The 22,212-nt window shown below is 43.8% G+C and overlaps 1 protein-coding gene across 10 annotated transcripts in view; it reads left to right on the top strand.

Annotated features, from left to right (window-relative positions):
• Window positions 1-22,212, top strand: part of TBC1D8 (TBC1 domain family member 8) — a 131,230-nt gene that overhangs the window by 44,595 nt on the left and 64,423 nt on the right. For 7 of the 10 annotated variants that reach the window (XR_010835343.1, XR_010835342.1, XR_010835344.1 and 4 more), the window contains exon 2: window positions 1,906-2,061. Coding sequence is in view for 4 of the 10 variants with exons in the window: in XM_067007086.1 (XP_066863187.1) it covers window positions 1,906-2,061 (156 nt within the window). In the remaining 6 variants the exon portion in view is untranslated. The remainder of the gene's footprint in view (window positions 1-1,905; window positions 2,062-22,212) is intronic. The other 3 variants (XR_010835347.1, XM_059079478.2, XM_067007087.1) reach the window with 1 other exon arrangement.

A 22,212-nucleotide genomic window follows, 5' to 3' on the forward strand; every position in this document is an offset into this window, starting at 1 on the left:
CTAGTCTCCATCGGCCTCCGTATTACCCCCCCCAATATTTGATAGGCAAATGCGTTTCATCAGTCTTACACAAATGCAACCTTCACCCCACCCTCTGTCCCTTGCCCGCGACCTGTGTGTTCCATCAGAGCTCCCCTAAGCTGCTGCTCAGATTCTGCATTGAAGCAGAGAGCTTTCAGGCCTCTCGGTTATCTGTGAGTCAGCAGCCAACCAGTAAGGAGGCAAAAATTGTGGGCAGCCTAAGGAATAATTGCCCTAAACACCCACACACCCTTTCTCCCTTCTTCCCCTCAAGCCATTAAGTGGGACAGATCATGGTGAGTGGAGGGGTGGGGTGCGTGGGCAGCTGCAGCCTGGTTAGAATGAGGAGGGCATCTGCCAGGGAGGGGACAGCGGTAGCGACCAGTTTGTGTTGTATCTACTTTTTCTCAAGGGCTGTGTCCTTCTTTAAGGGTTGTGCCCTGCCCCCTTCCCTCCTGCCTCAAACCCACTGGATGAAGGAGGGAAACGTGAACCCAGACCGATGTGGCTAAATGAATAAGTTGAAAAGTTAATGAGAAGCAGAGTTTCAGAGCAGTTCTGCACGGAGCGCTTGTTAATGACAGAGAGAAAGGGGATACCACGCAGGACGGAAGTTTGACAGACGCTCTTCATCCACTGGTCAAAGAAGTGTTACCGGTGATGGGACAAAACAGAATCGCCTGGCACCTGATAGGATGGGACAAAAGGGATACCACGTCACTTCTGTGACTCATTGCCAAGATGTAGAACCTGAATCGAATTATGCTCTAATTATGATAAAGCACCGGACAAAACCAAACTATGGGACATTCTGCGGAAACTTGTGGCCCTTCCTCAGGGCCTGTTATGTAAGAATTAGAGGGTCTAAATCCTCTCAGCCGTCTTGAGTTCCGGGCAATAGAAGATCAGGCAGGAGCAGGTGGTGTCATTTTTTCCCTCTGCCGTCGATTCATGGTGCTTTTCATGACAACAGGATGGTAAACGTTTGTGTGCTTCATGGTCTGTGAAGGACTTGGATATGTTTTCTTTTTTTAAAAAAAAAATATTTATTTTATTTATTTATTTGGCTGTGCCAGGTCTTTGTTGCAGCACGCATTCTCCTTAGTTGCGGCAGGCAGGCTCCTTAGTTGCGGCACACGTGTGGGATCTAGTTCCCCGACCGGGGACGGAACCTGGGCCCCCTGCATTGGGAACGTGGAGTCTTAGCCACTGGACCGCCAGGGAAGTCCCTCAGTATGTTTTCTTATTTGCTTCTCACAGTTCCCTGCTGGGTTATGCTTCTACCCTTGCGAAGACGATATAATAATAATAAAGGGCAACATTTAGGTAATACTTCTCACGGCCAGGTGAGAGTCTGAGCCCTCTGAATGCTGCATACATTAACTGGTTTAATTCTCACAGTTACCTTGTGAGGAAGATCCACTGTGGTTAGTCCATTTTACAAACAGGGAAACTGAGGCACAGAGAAGTTAAACAACTTGACCAGGGTCACACAGCCGGAAAGTAGTGGAGCAATTCAAGTCAGGCTGTCGGACCCTGGATCCCTAGCCTTTATTTACTGCATGCTGTGGCCTCCTGTACCGTGCCACTGGGGGAGTCAAAGACTCAGCTCGTTTGGGTGGCTTGTCGGGGGCCCCTTGTTCACTTACTCATTGACTCTGCAAATCTGCACTGAGTGGCCGCAGACACCAGGCTCTGTTCCAGATGCTCTGAAACGGGACAAGGCAGCTGGATCTCTGGGCTTCGCGAGCTGGACACCAGGCCTGCTGCCTGGGGGTCGAGCCTAGATGCAGGGCGCGTGCGCGGGGAGCGGGTGGCTGCGCGTGGACTGCTGGCCTGTCTGCTCCTGTGCTCACGCGTGCGTTGTCCTCTTGTCTCTTGAAGGTCGCCTGGTGGGTGCCCTGGACGCGGTGCTGGATTCCAACGCCCGGGTTGCTCCGTTTCGAATTCTGCTCCAGGTCCCCGGCTCCCAGGTGTATTCTCCCATAGCATGTGGTGAGTTACTGAGTGGATCGGACGTTTACTGGGCCCTGGCCACGGGTGAGTTTTGTTGCCGGTGGAGTGTTCCCCCTCTTGAGGTCTGAGCATGAGAGCCTGCATGGTCGTGACGCTGGAAGGTAACTGCTTCTAGAACCTCATCTGCTGCCATGAGCTCTTTGTTCTTCCTTTCTTTTTTTCATTTTTTTCTTTTTTTCCAACCACTGGAAGCGTGCAGAGGCTCTAAGCTTGGGCATCCAGGCTTTCAAGTGGTGTGTTGGTCCAGGGGGCTGTGAATCCAGCTGTTTTCTTCACCGTGCGTCTGACATGACACACGAGTCCGGGGCGTGTGCGTACACCGTAACAGGGCAGGGGAGACGTCTGGGGCTGGGTCTGTCTTAGGCCAGCCTTCACCCTTGTTCCATGCGTGCACTGAATCACTGGACGGCTGAGTCCTACGGGAATTTAGAAATCACCTTCGCATCCTCTCCAGCGGAGCTTCAGTTCCTCGCATGCACTGTCCAATACTCTGCCTTGTCACTCTGGCTCCTCTGGGGCTGGGAATCGTTGTACCCTGAGAAGCCCCTTCTATTAAAAAACAAAACCAAGGGACTTCCCTGGTGGCACAGTGGTTAAGAATCTACCTGCCGATTCAGGGGACGCGGGTTCGTGCCCCGGTCCGGGAGGATCCCACGTGCCGCGGAGCGGCTGGGCCCATGAGCCGTGGCCGCTGAGCCTGCGCGTCCGGAGCCTGGGCTCCGCAACGGGAGAGGCCACAGCGGTGAGAGGCCCGCGTACAGCAAAAAAGAAAAACCAAGATGTGTCTTTTTAATTATGCAAGTAATAAATGTTCACCCTCCAGAAATTAGAAAATAGGTAAGAAAGGAGGAGAAAGAAATCACCTATATAACCTTTTATCTGGTGCTAATCACTCTTGTGTCTGCCTATCCACAGAGGTTTTTAGTTGTGTTTTTTCCCTCTTAACATTTTACTAACTACCATAAACTTTCATTGTCACCTCACATTCTTGAACAACACTTGATGACTTTTTTTTTTTTTCCCTGGAAAAAATACAGGAAAGTTTAAAGAAGAAAATTGTCATCCATACCCACCATTACTAACAACTCTTCACATCTTGGCATGTTTTTTCCAGTCTGTTTTGTTTTGTTTGTTTGAACAAATCATTCTCTATTTGCATTAAGTGATGAAATGATGCCTGCTCGATATAACCAGTTAATACTGGAAGGTACAGAGAAGAAAATATATCTCGCCCCACATCCTAGGCACCCAAAGGTACCTCCAGTGACACTGGGGTCACATCATCCAGACAACTTTTTTTTTTTCTTTTTTTTTTGTATTTCTTTGGCCAGACCGCGTGGCTTGGGGATATTAGTTCCCTGACCAGGGATTGCACCTGGGACCGCGGCAGTGAAAGCGCTGAGTCCTAACCACTGGACCGCCAGGGAATTCCCAACACAACTTTCTAATGTATTTAGACAAGTCCAGGGATAGTTATGAAGAAGGATAGACATGCTTTCTAAAAGTGCAGCTTGTCTGACAGTGCTAGTTTATAATAAAAATATTGTTTTTAGTGGATTTCAATAAAAGGAAAGATGCTGACGTGAAACGAAAGAACTGTTAAACTTCAAATAAACACCGAGCACTTACTTTCTAAAAGGTTCACTTAAGGTCAAGAGGAGAGATGTTTAAAAGCATGACAAGATCAGAATTGTGGCTTTTGAAGACAGTGTTTCCGTCTGGCGATGGTCATTGACTCCGTTCCTGAAGGACAGGGATGCCAGTGTTCTCATCCCTTCCCTGCTTCCCCGGGCTCTCTTTTTTTTTTTTTTTCCTAGCGTCTTCATTGGAGTATAATTGCTTTACAATGGTGTGTTAGTTTCTGCTGTGTAACAAAGTGAACCAGCTACACATATATCCCCATATCCCCTCCCTCTTGCATCTCCCTCCCACCCTCCCTATCCCACCCCTCTAGGTGGTCACAAACCACCGAGCTGACCTCCCTGTGCTAAGAGGCTGCTTCCCACTAGCTATCGATTTTCCATTTGGTAGTGTATATATGTCCATCAGGCTCTCATTTTTAAGTCTTACTATTCATTGTACATTGTAATTTTTAAGTCTTACTATTCATTGTACATTGTAATTTTTAAGTCTTACTATTCATTGTACATTGTAATTTCCATTCTCTTCTGTAACCACACTTTGCACTATTATTTGGCTCAGTTCTCTGTGTAAATTGATTTAATGCTTCCATCAGGTACAGCTTTCCCAACACAGAGTGTTTTATTTTGGTTCCTCTCTTAGTTGGCTACATTCCTGTTTTCTTCTCCTAATAACGTCTCATATTTGCAAGTGTTTGTGCCTTGCTTTTGGACTCGAATGACACCTTGGCTGGGTATGATGGGCTCTGGCCAGACTGGAGCTTGGTGGCCATCACTTCGGGGTCTTTCAGTACTTAAGTGGCAAAGGGAGAAATCTCAGGCTGGTTTGATTCCTGCCCCCGCCATTGTGGGTGATGTGCTTTTTGTGGGGATAACTGTTTTTTTGACGCGTATTTTGGGGACAGAGCACGGAGGGCTGGCATGCTGCTGGCTGGGACGTGGGATGGGAGGGGCAGGACCCTGTCTTCTCTCCAGTTTCTCCCCGGATTCCTCTTCTCTCCTCTGCCCCGGGCAAGGGAGGTGGGCTCGCTCAGGATTTGAGGCTTTTGATGAGAATATTTGGATTTTTGTCTCCTCGCTAGATGGGCTTCTGGGGAGTCGGCAGCTGAGAGGAATTAGTATACAAGCCTGCTCGGGTCCTGAGTCCACGCAGCCCGCAGGCCCACGGGAGCCAGTCCGGGCTCCACGGCGACACAGTGTCATGTTTGATGGGCAAGAGGGTTCCCTTTTCTCCACACCCTCTCCAGCATTTGCTGTTTGTAGATTTTCTGATGATGCCCATTCTAACTGGTGTGAGGTGATACCTTATTGTAGTTTTGATTTGCATTTCTCTAACAATTAGTGATGTTGAGCAGCTTTTCATGTGCCTCTTGGTCATCTCTATGTTGTCTTTGCAGAAATGTCTATTTAGGTCTTCTGCCCACTTTTTGATTGGGTTGTTTGTTTTTTTAATATTGAGCTGCAGGAGCTGTTTATATATTTTGGAGATTAATTCTTTGTTAATTCGTTTGCAAATATTTTCTCCCATTCTGAGGGTTGTCTTTTCATCTTGTTTATAGTTTCCTTTGCTGTGCAAATGCTTTTAAATTTCATTAGGTCCCATTTGTTTATTTTTGTTTCTATTTCCATTACTCTAGGAGGTGGGTCAAAAAAAATCTTGCTGTGATTTATGTCAAAGAGTGTTTTCCCTATATTTTCCTCTAAGAGTTTTATAGTGTCTGGTCTTACATTTAGGTCTTTAATCCACTTAAAAAAAAACACCTTATTTATTTATTTGTTTATTTTGGCTGTGTTGGGTCTTTGCTGCTCCGCATGGGCTTTCTCTAGTTGCGGCAAGCGGGGGCTACTCTTCATTGCATAGCACAGGCTTCTCGTTGCGGTGGCTTCTCTTGTTGCGGAGCACGGGCTCTAGGCATGTGGGCTTCAGTAGTTGTGACATGCAGGCTCAGTAGCTGTGGCTTGTGGGCTCTAGAGCGCAGGCTCAGTAGTTGTGATGCATGGGCTTAGTTGCTCTGTGGCACGTGGGATCTTCCCGGACCAGGTCTCAAACCTGTGTCCCCTGCATTGGCAGGCAGATTCTTAACCACTGCGCCACCCGGGAAGTCCCTAGATCTTTAATCCATTTTGAGCTTATTTTTGTGTATGGTGTTAGGGAGTGTTCTAATTTCATTCTTTTACATGTAGCTGTCCAGTTTTCCCAGCACCACTTATTGAAGAGGCTGTCTTTTCTCCATTGTATATGCTTGCCTCCTTTGTCATATATTAGTTGACCGTAGGTGTGTGGGTTTATCTCTGGGCTTTCTATCCTGTTCAGTTGATCTATATTTCTGTTGTAGTATTATTTCTATTATATTTCTGTTGTAGGATTTGTAGTATAGTCTGAAGTCAGGGAGTCTGATTCCTCCAGATTTCTTTCCCTCAAGATTGCTTTGGCTATTTGGGGTCTTTTGTGTCTCCATACAAATTTTAAGATTTTCTTGTTCTAGTTCTGTAAAAAATGCAATTGGTAATTTGATAGGGATTGCATTGAATCAATCTGTAGATTGCTTTGGGTAGTATAGTCATTTTCACAGTATTGATTTTTCTAATGCAAGAACATGGTATATCTCTCCATCTGTTCATGTCATCGTTGAGTTCTTTTATCATTGTCTTATAGTTTTCTGAGTACAGGTCTTTTACCTCCTTAGGTAGGTTTATTCCTAGGTATTTTATTCTTTTTGTTGTAGTGGGGAATGGGATTGTTTCCTTAGTTTCTCTTTCTGATCTTCCGTTGTTAGTGTATAGGTATGCAAGAGATTTCTGTGCATTAATTCTGTATCCTGCAACTTTACCAAATTTATTGATTACCTCTAGTAGTTTTCTGGTGGCATGTTTAGGATTCTCTATGTATAGTATCATGTCATCTGCAAACAGTGACAGTTTTACTTCTTCTTTTCCAATCTGTATTTCTTTTATTTCTTTTTCTACTCTGATTGTTGTGGCTAGGACTTCCAAAACTGTGTTGAATAATAGTGGTGAGAGTGGACATTCTTGCCTTGTTCCTGATCTTAGAGGAAATGCTTTCAGTTTTTCACCATTGAGAATGATGTTTGCTGTGGGTTTGTCGTGTATGGCCTTTATTATATCAAGGTAGGCTCCCTCTGTGCCCACTTTCTGGAGAGTTTTTATCATAAATGGGTGTTGAATTTTGTCAAAAGCTTTTTCTGCATCTATTGAGTTGATCATATGGTTTTTATCCTTCAGTTGGTTAATACGGTGTATCACATTGATTGATTTGCATGTATTGAAGAATCCTTGCATCCCAGGGATAAATCCCACTTGATCATGGTGTATGATCATTTTAATGTGCTGTTGGATTCTGTTTGCTAGTATTTTGTTGAAGATTTTTGCATCGATATTCATCAGTGATACTGGTCTGTAATTTTCTTTTTTTGTAGTATCTTTGTCTGGTTTGGTATCAGGGTGATGGTGGCCTCATAGAATGAGTTTGGGAGGGTTCCTTTGTCTGTTATATTTTGGAAGCGTTTGAGAAGGATGGGTGTCAGCTCTTCTCTAAATGTTTGATAGAATTCACCTGTGAAGCCATCTGGTCCTGGACTTTTGTTTGTAGGAAGAGTTTTAATCACAGTTTCAATTTCATTACTTGTGATTGGTCTGTTCATATTATCTATTTCTTCCTGGTTCAGTCGTGGAAGGTGATACATTTCTAAGAATTTGTCCATTTCTTCCAGGTTTTCCATTTTATTGGCATAGAGTTGCTTGTAGTAGTCTCTTAGGATGCTTTGTATTTCTGCAGTGTCTGTTGTCACTTCTCCTTTTTCATTTCTAATTTTATTGATTTGAGTCCTCTACCTCTTTTTGTTGATGAGTCTGGCTAAAGGTTTATCAATTTTGTTTATCTTCTCAAAGAACCAGCTTTTAGTTTTATTGATCTTTACTATTGTTTCTTTCTTTCTATTTCATTTATTTCTGCTCTGATCTTTATGATTTCTTTCCTTCTACTAACTTTGGGTTTTGTTTGTTCTTATTTTTCTAGTTCCTTTAGCTCTAAGGTTAGTTTGTTTGAGATTTTTCTTCTTTCTTGAGGTAGGATTGTATTGCTATAAACTTCCTTCTTAGAATTGCTTTTGCTGCATCCCATAGGTTTTGGATCATAATATTTTCTTTGTCATTTGTCTCTAGATATTTTCTGATTTCCTCTTTGATTTCTTCAGTGATGTCTTGGTTATTTAGTAACATATTGTTTAGCCTCCCTGTGTTCGTGTTTTTTACGTTTTTTTCCCCTGTAATTGATTTCTAATCTCTTAGCATTGTGGTTGGGAAAGATGCTTGATATGATTTCAATTTTCTTAAATTTCCTGAGGCTTGATTTGTGACCCAAGATGTGACCTATCCTGGAGAATGTTCTATGTGCACTTGAGAAGAAATCTGCTGTTTTCAGATGGAATGTCCTGTAAATATCAATTAAATCTATCTGGTCTGTTGTGTCATTTAAAGCCTGCGTTTCCTTATTAATTTTCTGTTTGGTTGATCTGTCCATTGGTGTAAGTGAGGTGTTAAAATCCCTTTCCATTATTATGTTACTGTCGATTTCCTCTTTTATAGCTTTTACCATTTGCTTTATGTATTGAGGTGTTCCTATGTTGGGTGCATATATATTTATAATCGTTATATCTTCTTCTTGGATTGATCTCTTGATCATTATGTAGTGTCCTTCCTTGTCTCTTGTAGCATGCTTTATTCTAAAGCCTATTTTATCTGATATGAGAATTGCTACTCCAGCTTTCTTTTGATTTCCATTTTCATGGAATATCTTTTTCCATCCCCTCACTTTCAGTCTGTATGTGTCCCTAGGTCTGAAGTGGGTCTCTTGTAGACAGCATATATATGGGTCTTGGTTTTGTATCCATTCAGCAAGCCTTTGTCTCTTGGTTGGAGCACTTAATCCATTTACATTTAAGATAATTATTGATATGTATGTTCCTGTGACCATTTTCTTAATTGTTTTTGGTTTGTTTTTGTAGGTCCTTTAATTCTCTTGTGTTTCCCACTTAGAGAAGTTCCTTTAGCATTTGTTATAGAGCTGGTTTGGTGGTGCTGAATTCTCTTAGCTTTTGCTTGTCTGTAAAGCTTTTGATTTCTCCATCGAATCTGAATGAGATCCTTGCCGGGTAGAGTCATCTTGGTTGTAGGTTCTTCCCTTTCATCCCTCTAAGTATATCATGCCATTCCCTTCTTGTAGAGTTTCTGCTGAGAAATCAGCTCTTAACCTTATGGGAGTTCCCTTGTATGTTATTTGTTGTTTTTCCTTTGTCGGTTTTAATAGTTTTTCTTTGTCTTTAATTTTTGTCAATTTGATTACTATGTGTCTCGGTGTGTTTCTCCTTGGATTTATCCTGCCTGGCACTCTCTGCATTTCCTTCACTTGGGTGGCTATTTCCTTTCCCATGTTAGGGATGTTTTCGACTGTAATCTCCTCAAATATTTTCTCAGGTCCTTTCTCTCTCTCTTCTCCTTCTGGGACCCCTACAATGCGAATGTTGTTGCGTTTAATGTTGTCCCAGAGGTCTCTTAGGCTGTCTTCATTTCTTTTCATTCTTTTTTCTTTAGTCTGTTCTGCAGCAGTGAATTCCACCATTCTGTCTTCCAGGTCACTTATCCGTTCTTCTGCCTCAGTTATTCTGCTATTGATTCCTTCTAGTGTAGTTTTCATTTCAGTTATTGTATTGTTCATCTCTGTTTGTTCTTTAATTCGTCTAGGTCTTTGTTAAGCACTTCTTGCATCTTCTAGATCTTTCCCTCCATTCTTTTTTTGAGGTCCTGGATCATCTTCACTATCATTATTCTGAATTCTTTTTCTGGAAGGTTGCCTATTTCGACTTCATTTAGTTGTTTTTCTGGGGTTTTATCTTGTTCCTTCATCTGGTACATAGCCCTCTGCCTTTTCATTTTGTCTGTCTTTCTGTGAATGTGGTTTTCCTTCCACAGGCTGCAGAATTGTAGTTCTTGCTTCTGCTGTCTGTCCTCTGGTGGATGAGGCTATCTAAAAGGCTTGTGCAAGCTTCCTGATGGGAGGGACTGGTGGGTAGAGCTGGGTTTTGCTCTGGTGGGCAGAGTTCAGTAAAACTGTAATAGGCTTGTCTGCTGATGGGTGGGTCTGAGTTCCCTCCCTGTTGGTTGTTTGCCCTGAGGTGACTCAGCACTGGAGCCTACAGGCTCTTTGGTGGGGTTAATGGCGCCTCCGGGAGGGCTCACACCAAGCAGTAACTTGTGCTGCCAGTGTCCTTGTCCCTGCAGTGAGCCACAGATGCCCCCCCCCCCTTGCCTCTGCAGGAGACCCTCCAACACTAGCAAGTAGGTCGGGTTCAGTCTCCTGTGGGGTCACTGCTCCTTCTTCTGGGTCCCGATGGGCACACTATTTTGTGTGTGTCCCCCAAGAGTGGAGTCTCTGTTTTCCTCGGTCCTGTCAAAGTCCTGCAGTCAAATCCCGCTAGCCTTCAAAGTCTGATTCTCTGGGAATTCCTCCTCCCGTTGCCAGAACCCTGGGTTGGGAAGCCTGACGTGAGGCTCAGAACCTTCTCTCCAGTGGGTGGACTTCTGTGGTATACTTGTTTTCCAGTTTGTGAGTCACCCACCCAGCAGTTATGGGATTTGATTTCACTGTGATTGCCCCTCTCCTACCATCTCACTGTGGCTTCTCCTTTGTCTTTGGACGTGGCGTATCTTTTTTGGTGAGTTCCACTGTCTTCCTGTTGATAATTGTTCAGCATTTAGTTGTGATTACGGTGCTCTCGCAAGAGGGAGCGAGCACACGTCCTACTCTGCCATCTTGAACCAATATTCATTGTTTATTTAGACGTAATGCTATTGCACACTTAACAGACTGTAGGATAGTGTAAACATAACTTTTATAGGCCCCGGAAAATAAAAAAAAATTTTGGACTCGCTTTATTGTGATATCTGCTTTATTGCAGCTATCTGAACCCAGCCCACGGTATCTCTGGGGTGTGCCTGTAATAGGGAGTTGTTGCATCCAATGGATGTACGTTTATAAGACCATTGATATGTATATTGCCCAACTGCCTTCCGTAAAGGCTGCAGCAGCTTACACTGAACCCCCACCACCCCCGGAAGTGTAGCTGTTCTCAGCACATTTAATTCCTGGACCGTTCTTTCTGTTGAACCAAGATCTGCTTCCTTGAACCATGAAAAGAATGAAATAAAGTCACTTCCATCAACATGGATGGACCTAGAGATTATCATACTAAATGCAGTAAGCCAGACAAAGGCAAATATATGATACTGCTTACATGTGGAATCTAAAAAAATGATGCACGTGAACTTATTTACAAAACAGAAACAGACTCACAGACATAGAAAACAAACTTATGGTTACCAAGGGGGAAAGGGGGTGTGGGAGGGATAAATTGGGAGTTTGGGATTAACATATACACACTGCTATATATAAAATAGATAAGCAGGGGCTTCCCTGGTGGCGCAGTGGTTGAGAGTCCGCCTGCCGATGCAGGGGACGCGGGTTCGTGCCCCGGTCCGGGAAGATCCCACATGCCGCGGAGCGGCTGGGCCCGTGAGCCGTGGCCGCTGAGCCTGCGCGTCCGGAGCCTGTGCTCCGCGACGGGAGAGGCCACAACAGTGAGAGGCCCGTGTACCGCAAAAAAAAAAAAAAAAAAAAAATAGATAAGCAACAAGGACCTACTGTAAAGCACAGGGAACTACATTCAATATCTTGTAATAACCTATAAGGGAAAAGAATCTGAAAAGAATAGATACATACCTATATGTATAACTGTATCACTTTGCTGTACACTTGAAATTAACACAACATTGTAAGTCAACTAGACTCCCCTTAGAAAATAAATTAAAGAGATCTGCTTCCTGTGGTTTCCACTTGAGTAGGTGCTTGCCTTGGACCTGACCCATGGCAGGTCTGCAGATGCTTCATTTTCCTCTGTCCTCTTGCCCGCAGAAGGTCCGAGTCGGCAACTGTTTGTTCCAGTCCCTCTTTTCTTGGGTTAGGGAAGAGAGGACAGGAAGGGGATTTGTGCCTCAGGCTTGTGGTATTGACTTAGGTACTTAGCCCTCTTCTGGGAGTCACCTGGGCATCTTGCACAGTGATATTGACTCACCACACTTAGTATTTTATTGTGTCTTGAGCATCGCGAAAGGCTCCCTGCCCAGGGTTTCGCGTCTCCGATAAAGCACAAACAGGAGCTGTAGGAAGGTCCTGGGCGGCACCGGGACGTGGTAGGAACAGGAAGCGTGGCCCGCGGGAATGATGTATATCTTCACTTGTCTCTCTGGCTGCTCACGCGGCGGTAAGGGGAGCATATCCAGGAACACGTCTTCTGTTTCTTTTGAAGCAGAGGTGGAAGAGCTGAGGAGATAATTTCGTGGGTGAACATGATTATTATTTGGCAACAGAGATCAGATCTGTGGGTGGCTGGGGTGGGAGGGGGAGGGAAGTTGCCATTACTAGTATTTTGTTAACTGACATGGACCAAAGAATCCCAAGGCTTTGTAAAAGGGAAACATTAGTAGAGCTGAGTACTGGAAGGAGGCAAGGGCCAGAGCGGAGGAGGCCGTTTGAAGGTTTCCCTTTTATGTAAATGCTTACCTGCCTCGTGAAAATCCACGTGTTCTCTGAGTCGTGCTCACTGCTGACCCTCCAGGGCCCAGGGCAGAGCCTGGAGTGTGGTCAGCTCAGTAAATAGCGGCGGGTGAATGAGGGGTAAAGTGTGCAAGAGAAGGTCAAGGGCTCAGCAGTCAAGACTCCTGTTTGTAAGAAGGGGAAGGAAGGTGGTGCGTGTAATCACAGATAAGACTTCATGAGCCCTTTTCTGGGAAACCAGGGCCAGGGATAGCCCGGGGCTGTGCAGGGTCTGAGTCTGAGCCCTGTCACCAGCCACCAGGGCCACTGAACAGTAGAAGAACTTGCAAAGCCAGGGTCTTACTTGCTTTCTTTAAAAAAATAAAATTTTTAAAATTGTGGTGAAATATAAGATTGACCAGCTTAACCATTTTTTCCTTTCTTTTTTTCTTTTTCTTTTCCATTACGGTTTATTATAGGATATTGAATATAAGTCCCTGTGTTATACAGTAGAACCTTTGTTGTGTATCTGCTAATCCCAAACTCCTGATCTATCCCTCCTCTACCTTCCTCACCCTTGGCAACCACAAGTCTGTTCTCTGTGTCTGTGAGTCTGCTTCTGTTTTGTAAATAAGCTCATTTTTATCATTTATTATTTATTTATTTTTTTAATCATTTTTTTTTTAGATTCCAGGTAGATTTTTAGATGATATTTGTCTTTCTCTGGCTTACCTCACTTAGTATGATAATCTCTAGGTCCATCCATGTTGCTGCAAATGGCGCTATTGCAATTTTTTTTATGGCTGAGTAATATTCCATTGTGTATATGTGCCATATCTTCTTTATCCATTCCTCTGTCGATGGACACTTAGGTTGCTTCCATGTCTTGGCTATTGTGAATAGTCCAGCTTAACCATTTTTAAGTGTATAATTCAGAGGCGTGAAGCACATTCACACTGTTTTGCTACCATCACCACCATCCATCTCTAGAATTTTCACCTTCACAAATGGGAACTCTGTACCCATTAAACACTAACTGCCCATTCCTCCCTCCCCCAGGCCCTGAAAACCACCCTCTGCTTCCTGTCTCTCTAACTTTGATGACCTTATGAGCCTCCTGTAAGTGGAATCTTGCAGTGTCTGTCCTCTTGTGGCTGTGGCTTATTTCACTTAGCGTAATGTCCTCAAGGTTCACCCATGTCAGAAGCTGGAGACAAATTAGGAAATAATATGCAAATGATTAAAAAGTTCAAAAAAAAAAAAGGTTCATCCATGTCATGGCGTGTGTCAGAATTTCTTTCCTTTTAAGGCTGAATAATGTGTGTCTGCTTTCTTTTTGAAATCAGATATGCAGTGATTGGTGCGTGAGTAGAAACCAAGCACACAGTGTGTAGAACCAGGAAAGGAGACTCCTGGGAGGCAACCCCTAGTCAGGGACAGGAGGGGAGGGGAAAAGAGCAGGGAGAGGGGATCAGGGACGGGGCTCCAGCCTGCGGGGGTGGGGGAGGGCGGCCTTTGACTGAGTTGACGCCTAGCCTGCCAAGAGCTCTTTGGGGCCCTGGAGGAACAGGACGGTGTCACCGTCTCTCTGTGTCTGGTGGCCTCAGCTGTGCTTTGTCCTGCAGTCGAGTCCAGGCCGTGCCACGCGGCGAGTTACTGATGTGTTATTTCGTGTTCCTGTTGGTAGGGGATGCTCAGAGCTATTGCTGTGTTATCCACACATACATTTTATTCTTGACCGTGGTCCCAAACAGTGAGATAGTTGTTTTTTCTTTGCCTGCTTTTAGGAAGCAGAAAATACCGAGGCAAGACTCTGGATTATCTGCCTGGACTATTTATTGCAGGAGTTGAATTGATCATGCGATAATTTGAGTCCCTTTCATGTCAGTTCATTGAGATGGGGGGTGGGCTGTCTTTTCTGGTTACAGACAGAGGACTTGCCATGCTTAGAGGCATCCAGGGTGGTGTCCTGTGAAGAACATGGCCAAGAGAGCAGAAGCTTCAGGAGAAGATCAAAAAAATTTTTTTTTTAAAGAAGCATATATATATATATATATTTTTTTTTTTTAATTTTTATTTATTTATTTTTGGCTGCACTGGGTCTTTGTTGCTGTGCGTGGCCTTTCTCCGGTTGCGGTGAATAGGGGTTACTCTTCATTGCGGTGCGCAAGCTTCTAACTGCGGTGGCTTCTCTTTGCAGAGCACGGGCTCTAGGCACGCGGGCTTCAGTAGTTGTGGCGCATGGGCTCTAGAGCGCAGGCTCAGTAGTTGTGGCGCATGGGCTTAGTTGCTCCGCGGCATGTGGGATCTTCCCGGACCGGGGCATGAACCCGTGTCCCCTGCCTTGGCAGGCAGATTCTTAACCACTGCACCATCAGGGAAGCCCAAGCTCATACAATCTTTATCCAGGTGGCCTTTTAATAATGCTCATATCCTTATGGTCTGCGTTTGGACTCCGGAGTCATTTTGCCGGCTAGTTTTTTTTTTGTGGTACGCGGGCCTCTCACTGCTGTGGCCTCTCCCGTTGCGGAGCACAGGCTCCGGACGCGCAGGCTCAGCGGCCATGGCTCACGGGCCCAGCCGCTCCGCGGCACGTGGGATCTTCCCGGACCGGGGCACGAACCCGCACCCTCTGCATCGGCAGGCGGATTCTCAACCACTGCGCCACCAGGGAAGCCCCTGCCCGTCTAGTTTTGTGACTGTTTATGACAGTGTTGTGCAAGGTTTTAGTGTTCCTAGCAAGGTCTGTCTCTGGTCTTGAGTGAAATGAGGGAGAGCAGGAAAACAGAAAAAAAAAAAAAAAAAAAAGAGCCAAATGGTAGCAGGTGAGAGTGATGCCGTGACAGCCCTCCCTGGCAGCAGAGTGTGGATTTCCTGCAGACCAGGGGGAGATACAGCCTGGACGGGCAGAAGCACATCTGCATCTTGGCAGCAGGTATGTGTATAGTTCGAATAAAACTTTGTTAATATCTTAGATTTGGAAAATGAAAAAACATTTTGAAATTTCAAGGGTCGTTGAAGGAAGCTATGATAGTTTTGCTAACAACATGTGGGATATCTTTTTTTAAAAGTGAGAATCACAGGAGTTATGCTTTCCAGTTTAAAAAATCCCTTCCTTTCCTGTACTTTCCTTGTTTGAGCCTCTCAGCAACGTGTAAGTAATTATTGGCCCTGGAGAGGAAAGAAGCAACGTACAGGTTCCTCACGACTTGCCAAGGGCACATCTTGCGTCAGGGGGACCTCCCTGGTGGCCCAGGTGAGGGTTCTTACGGAATGGAACGTTCTGTCAGACTGTGCTTTCTGCTGTGTCATCCCTTATCTCTGCCCTTGACCGTGGCTGGTGTTTTAGTTTCTTGTTTTCTGCATCACAGTTTGCTTTGTCTTTGGAGAGAGAGTTTTATTACGGGAGGAAATGTTCCAGGGTGGATCAGATTGGTGTCTTGGTGACCTTTGTGCCAGGGCAGCAAAGGACGTGCCAGCCAGATCCTTTTGCAAGAACAGAACTTTCTGTGCACTTCAGGGAAAGTCTGGGAGGCAGCCCTGCAGGAGGAAAGTTAGAACGTTTTTGTGAGCACTTCTAAGATCACTCAGTATGAGTGGTCACACTTGTTTTTGGTTGCTTGGGATTCCTCAGAACAACACTGGCTGGCATTTTCCACGTGGATTTACACTTGGAAGTTACGGAGGGGGACCGTGGTTGACCTTTCTTTTCTATTAGGATGTTTCCCTCACCAGGCTCTTACTGTTTTCAGTAAAGTAATTTTGCATATGCTCAAATAATTAAACTCACTGAAGGTGTTCTTGCATTAGCGATGGTGCTTGTAGTTACTTAAAAAGCAGGCAAGGGCTTCCCTGGTGGCGCAGTGGTTGAGGGTCCGCCTGCCGATGCGGGGGACGCGGGTTCGTGCCCCGGTCCGGGAAGATCCCACGTGCCGCGGAGCGGCTGGGCCCGTGAGCCGTGGCCGCTGCGCCTGCGCGTCCGGAGCCTGCGCTCCGCAACGGGAGAGGCCACGACGGTGAGAGGCCCGCGGACCGCAAAAAACAAACAAACCGAAAAAAAAGCAGGCAAGTGCTGAGTCTAACTTTCAGACTTGGTGAATTTGAAGGTCACGAGTCATTTTTGTAAAATGCTTTTAAACTGGGGAGATTGTTGAAGACCCCACGGTCTGAGTTCTCTCTGTTGCAATAGTCCCTTTTCTGAAACAAATAGAAATAGCAAATCACTATGTTGTGTGACAGGAACTAACGGTGTTGTAGGTCAGTTATACTTCAAAAACAAACAAACTCATAGAAAAAGAGACCAGATTTGTGGTTATGGAAGGTGGGGGGAGGTGGAGAGGAGAGGGAATTAGATGAAGAGGGTCAAAAAGTACAAACTTGGGCTTCCCTGGTGGCGCAGTGGTTGAGAGTCCGCCTGCCGATGCAGGGGATGCGGGTTCGAGCCCCGGTCCGGGAAGATCCCACGTGCCGCGGAGCGGCTGGGCCCGTGAGCCGTGGCCGCTGAGCCTGCGCGTCCGGAGCCTGTGCTCCGCAGGGAGAGAGGCCACGACGGTGAGAGGCCCGCGTACCGCATTAAAAAAAAAAAAAAAAAAAAAAAAAAAGTACAAACTTCCAGTTATAAGATAACTAAGTACTAGGGATGTAATGTACAACATGATAAATATAATTCACACTGCTGTGTGTTATGTATGAAATATATATGAAATGTATTATCATTATATATGATAATATATGAAATGTATATAAAAATATATAAATAGATGAAAGTTTTTAAGACAGTAAATCCTGAGTTCTCATTAAAAGGAAAAAATTTTGTTTTCTATTTCTTTAATTTTGTGTCTGTATGAGATGAAGGATGTTTACCAAACTCATTGTGATAATCATTTCATGACGTATGTAAGTCAGATCAGTATTGCTGTGCACCTTAAGTTTATACAGTGCTTTATGTCAGTTATATCTCAATAAAACTGGGAGGAAAAAACTTGCCCCTTTTCTCCCTCTTGTAATAATCCTTTTGCATAAAGTCTCTCCTTACCTTACAAATCCCGATTTGTTTTTTTATTTGACATGCTTCAGAATAAATATAACCTAAACAAAACCATAAAGTTTGAAAGCTGGGAATCAAACTTTTCTCTAGTATCTTACGGGTTGCCTCACTTCTGCACAGAGCGTGGCTTCTTTGACAAAAGAAACCGTCTGGAGGGGATTTTAGCAAACATCCCGTTCTGTCCCTTCCATTTTAGAAGATGAGAGAGTGACTAACGCAGCTGGGTTTCAGAACACAGTGACTTTTTACTAATTGACTCCTTAGCGGTCAGTGGATGAAGGCAGAGTGTCATGAGGCGTCCTGACTCACGTGGTGTCCAGAGCCCTCCTTCCCTGCTGGACTTGCGGGGTCTGGGTGTGTCCTCATCCTCAGGTCACGCTGACTTCCACGACTGAAGCTGTCGCCGTCCCTCACTTCTCTGACATCTGCTAGAACCTTGCATGCCCGAGTGGCCCTGGGCTGGGGAGTGATCTGCATTTAAAAAATAAGAAGGAAATTCAGGGAGTGTGAAATTCTCTGCTTCATGTTCTTATCCTGCTTTCACTTCTGACTTTACAACATGTTCACATAAGTGGAGGTTAATTATCCAGGTTTATGCCTTTTAAAAAAAAATTGAAGTATAGTTGATTGACAGGGATTCATGTGTACAGCAGAGTGATTCAGTTAATACATATATATATATTCTTTTTCAGATTCTTTTCCATTATCGGTTATTACAAGATATTGAATATAGTTCCCTGTGCTATACAGTAGGTCCTTGTTGGTTATCTGTTTTATACATAGTAGTGTGTATCTACTAATCCCAAATTCCTAATTTAGCCCCCCCTTCCCCTTTTGGTAACTGTAAGTTTGTTTTCAAAGTCTGTGAGTCTGTTTCTGTTTTGTAAATAAGTTCATTTGTATCCTTTTTTTAGATTCCACATATAAGTGTTAACATATGAGATTTGTCTTTCTCTGACTTACTGCACTTAGAATGGTAATCTCTAGGTCCACCCATGTTGCTGCAAATGGCATCATTTCATTCTTTTCATTCTATGGCTGAGTAGTATTCCACTGTGTACATGTGCCACATCTTCTTTATCCGTTCATCTGTTGATGGATGCTTAGATTGTTTCCATGTCTTGGCTATTGTTAAGTAGTGCTGCTGTGAACATAGGGGTGCATGTATCTTTTTGGATTATGGTTTTCTCTGGATATATGCCCAGCAGTGGGATTGCTGGATTGTATGGTAGCTCTATCTTTAGTTTTTTGGGGTTTTTTAAAAAATAAATTTATTTATTTATTTATTTATTTTTACTTTTGACTGCGTTGGGTCTTCGTTGCTGCACGCGGGCTTTCTCCAGTTGCGGCGACCGGGGGCTACTCTTCGTTGCGGTGCACAGGCTTCTCATTGTGGTGACTTCTCTTTGTTGTGGAGCACAGGATCTTGGCATGCAGGCTTCAGTAGTTGTGGCATGTGGGCTTAGTAGTTGTGGCTCGCAGGCTCTAGAGCGCAGGCTCAGTAGTTGTGGCGCATGGGCTTAGTTGCTCCGCGGCATGTGGGATCTTCCTGGACCAGGGCTTGAACCCGTGTCCCCTGCCTTGGCAGGTGGATTCTTAACCACTGCGCCACCAGGGAAGTCCTACCTTTAGTTTTTTTTTTAAGGAACCTCCATACTGTTTTCCGTAGTGGCTGCACCAATTTACATTTCCGCCAACAATGTAGGAAAAAAGGATGGTTCCCTTTTTTCCACACTCTCTCCAGCATTATTATTTGTAGACTTTTGGATGATGTCCATTCTGACCAGTGTGAGGTGGTACCTCGCTGAAGTTTTCATTTGCATTTCTCTAATAGTTAGCAATGTGGAGCATCTTTTCGTGTGTCTGTTGGCCGTGTGTATGTCTTCTTTGGAGAAATGTCTATTTAAGTCTTCTGCCACGCCTTTTCCGTTAAGAACATTAAAAAATTTTTTTCACTATGAAGATTTTCAAACATACCTCAAAGTAGTGAGGACGGTGTAATGAAATCCTCCTGGGTCCTTACGCAGGTACGTTAGGATCAAGGTTTTGCCCACCTTGCTTTATCTCTTACTCTCTGAGTCTTCCCCCCCCCCCCACTAATGTATTTTAAAGCAAATCCAAGAAATTATGATATTTCACCCCCACATATTTTGGTGAACGTCTCTGAATCCAGGGCCATTCTTTGTAACTGCAGTAGCATCATTAAACTGCTAGAGGTAACCGGACTCCGTGCCGTCACTTGCACTTGGTGCAGACATGGGCTTCTGGCTGCTTTCAAGATCCTTCATGGATCTGGTTGTTCTCATCCGTGTTCAACCAGAAACACACCGCTCATTTGATTGTGCATGGCTTATGTCTTTTTTAGTCAAGAAAATCTCCATCCCTCCACTCCCACCCTACTGTTTTCCCCCACATCATTCACTGGATGAAGAAACGGGGTCAGTTTTTATGCAGAATGTCCCACTGACACTTGTCTGTTTCCTTCCTCAAGGTATCATCTCACCCATTACATGGTTCCTCATATTTCCTGAAAACTGGGCAGTAATTACAAAGGTTCAGTTGAATCCAGGTTTGTAAAGAAGAATACTGAACAGGTGGTTGGCCTGTATCCTGCCTGGGGGACATGTGTCCTCTGGTGTCTGACTCTTAGTGATGCTTAGATTAGTTGATAAGCTCAGGTGACAGCTTCCATTGCATTCTCCCCTTGTCAACCTTTCATCTAATGGTTTTACCCATTTCGATATTGCCTGAATAATTTTTCTCTGCATACTGCAAAGTGGTGATTTTATAATTTGATCAGTACTTTCACCGCTGTCAGCTTGATCTTGATCTTGTCTGTAAAGAACTTTACCTTATCACCTAGGGCTGTCTGGTCACCCCGAGAACATTTAGGAAAGGGAGGGAGAGAATGCTCGCTTCTGCCTTTTAGTTGCCTGTGGTTTGTGTAAGTAGCTGGTTCCCTGGTTGTCTGCCGTGGTGACAAGTGAGTTATTTTTGGTCTTGTTTTAGTTTTCTCTTTTCCTCCTCCCTCCCTTTTCAGTATCATTTCAATGTCCCTGTTCCCCACTCCCAACACTTTATTATGAGATTTTCCAAACATGCAGAGAAGTTGAAAGGATTGTACAGTGAACACTCTAAGCCCGGGGTTTTTATACGTTCACTGTGTCTCAGTTAATTGCTGTCCTTTTTGTTACGCAGATCATGCCACCTTCTGCCTACAAGAACCCCTTCCTGTGCCTTCTGTGACTTTGTCTCACTTTCATTCATCTTTGAGTGATTGCTTGCTCTCTGCCAGTAAGATGTTCAGTGCTCATCTTGTGCACTTCCTGCCTCCTATCTGGAATCAGCCATTCCTCCAAGTAGCCCTGGTTCCTTTGTGTGGGTAATGGTATTTAGCGACCACTGTCTGGGGTGTGGGGTTGCTTATTGTTACTGGGTTGTCATTGCCTCTGAGGTTCTTCAAATAGGTATGAGCTAAGAAGTATGTGAAAGAAAAGAAAAAAGAGGTATGAAAAAGAAAAATAAATCATGAGTTCATACTTAGCTTTCTAATTTGGCTGTAAAACTACGTAGTTATAATTTAGCTTTGATATTATATTTATCTCCTTTTATTCACTGAAAATCTTGGTTTCTAACAATATTCACATAATTGTTCTCTAATGTATGTGCACACAAACATATTGTCTCTAAATAATATCAATACTGCTATTAAGAGTAAGAGTAGTGGACTTCCCTGGTGGTCCAGTGGTTAAGACTCTGTGCTTCCAATGCAGGGGGGCTTGGGTTCAATCCTTGGTTGGGGAACTAAGGTCCCACATGCTGCGTGGTGCAGCCAAAAGATTAAAAAAAAAAAAAAAAGATGTAAAAAAAGAATGAGTAGTGAAAGAGAGTAAAGTTTTTACAGCTCTATTTGGCCTTAGAATATATTTAACTATGGAGGTATAGTCAAAATACTGTTTAAAACAGTTATTTTCTCTTTGTAATTATGTTGGTAATTATTTTAATAACCTAATAAAGTTAATTTTTAATTGTTAAGGATATTTTTTCCCTTATTGATTTGACTCAAAAAATACAAAACACTGTCATGATTAATCAAATTTATAAAATCTATAAAAACAAAATATTTGTAGAGAAGCCATCCTTCCCCCCCACACCCACTTTCTTTTTCACAAAGATCACATATATTCTGCTCTATGCCTTGCCTTTTTTACGTATCAGCGTATCCTGGAAATCATTCCACATCAGAGAGGAGAGATACTCTTCCTCCTCCTTTTTTGCTTTCTCCTGCTCTTTCGTTTTTTATTCTTTCATTGCCTAGAAGTACCATAGTTTATTTAACCAGTTCTCTACTGATGGGTATTTCTGTTGTTTTCAGACTTTACCATGACAAAAATGCCCCAACGAATAACCTGGTAGATTCCTAGAAGTGGGATTGTTGCATCAAAGTGTTAATTAGATAGTATTAAATTCCCTTCTCTCCATTGGCGTTGTATTATTTTTTTTAATTCCAATCAGCAATGGATGAAAAATGCCTGTTTTCTCAGACTTGTCATCAGATCTATTGTCAAATTTTTGGATTTTTGCCAAACTGATAGGTAAGACATGGTGTGTTTCCATAGTTTTAATTCTCATTCCTTTTGTTTTGAGGAAGTTGAACATCTTTCATATTTAAGGACCATCTTCAGAAACTCTTTATTCCTATCATTTGCCTAGTTTTTTATTGGGTGCTTCTTTTTTCTCCTCAATTTTTAGGTGCTGTCTGTATATTAGGAATTTTAGCCCTTTATTTGAGGTGTGAAATTACAAAATCTTTCCCCAGTTTGTCATGTGGTGGGATTTAGCACACCTTTCTTTTATAGTTTGTGATTTTTGAGTTATGG

The sequence above is a fragment of the Kogia breviceps genome, chromosome 11 (genome assembly GCF_026419965.1).
Source record: "Kogia breviceps isolate mKogBre1 chromosome 11, mKogBre1 haplotype 1, whole genome shotgun sequence".
Taxonomy (NCBI): Eukaryota; Metazoa; Chordata; class Mammalia; order Artiodactyla; family Physeteridae; genus Kogia; species Kogia breviceps.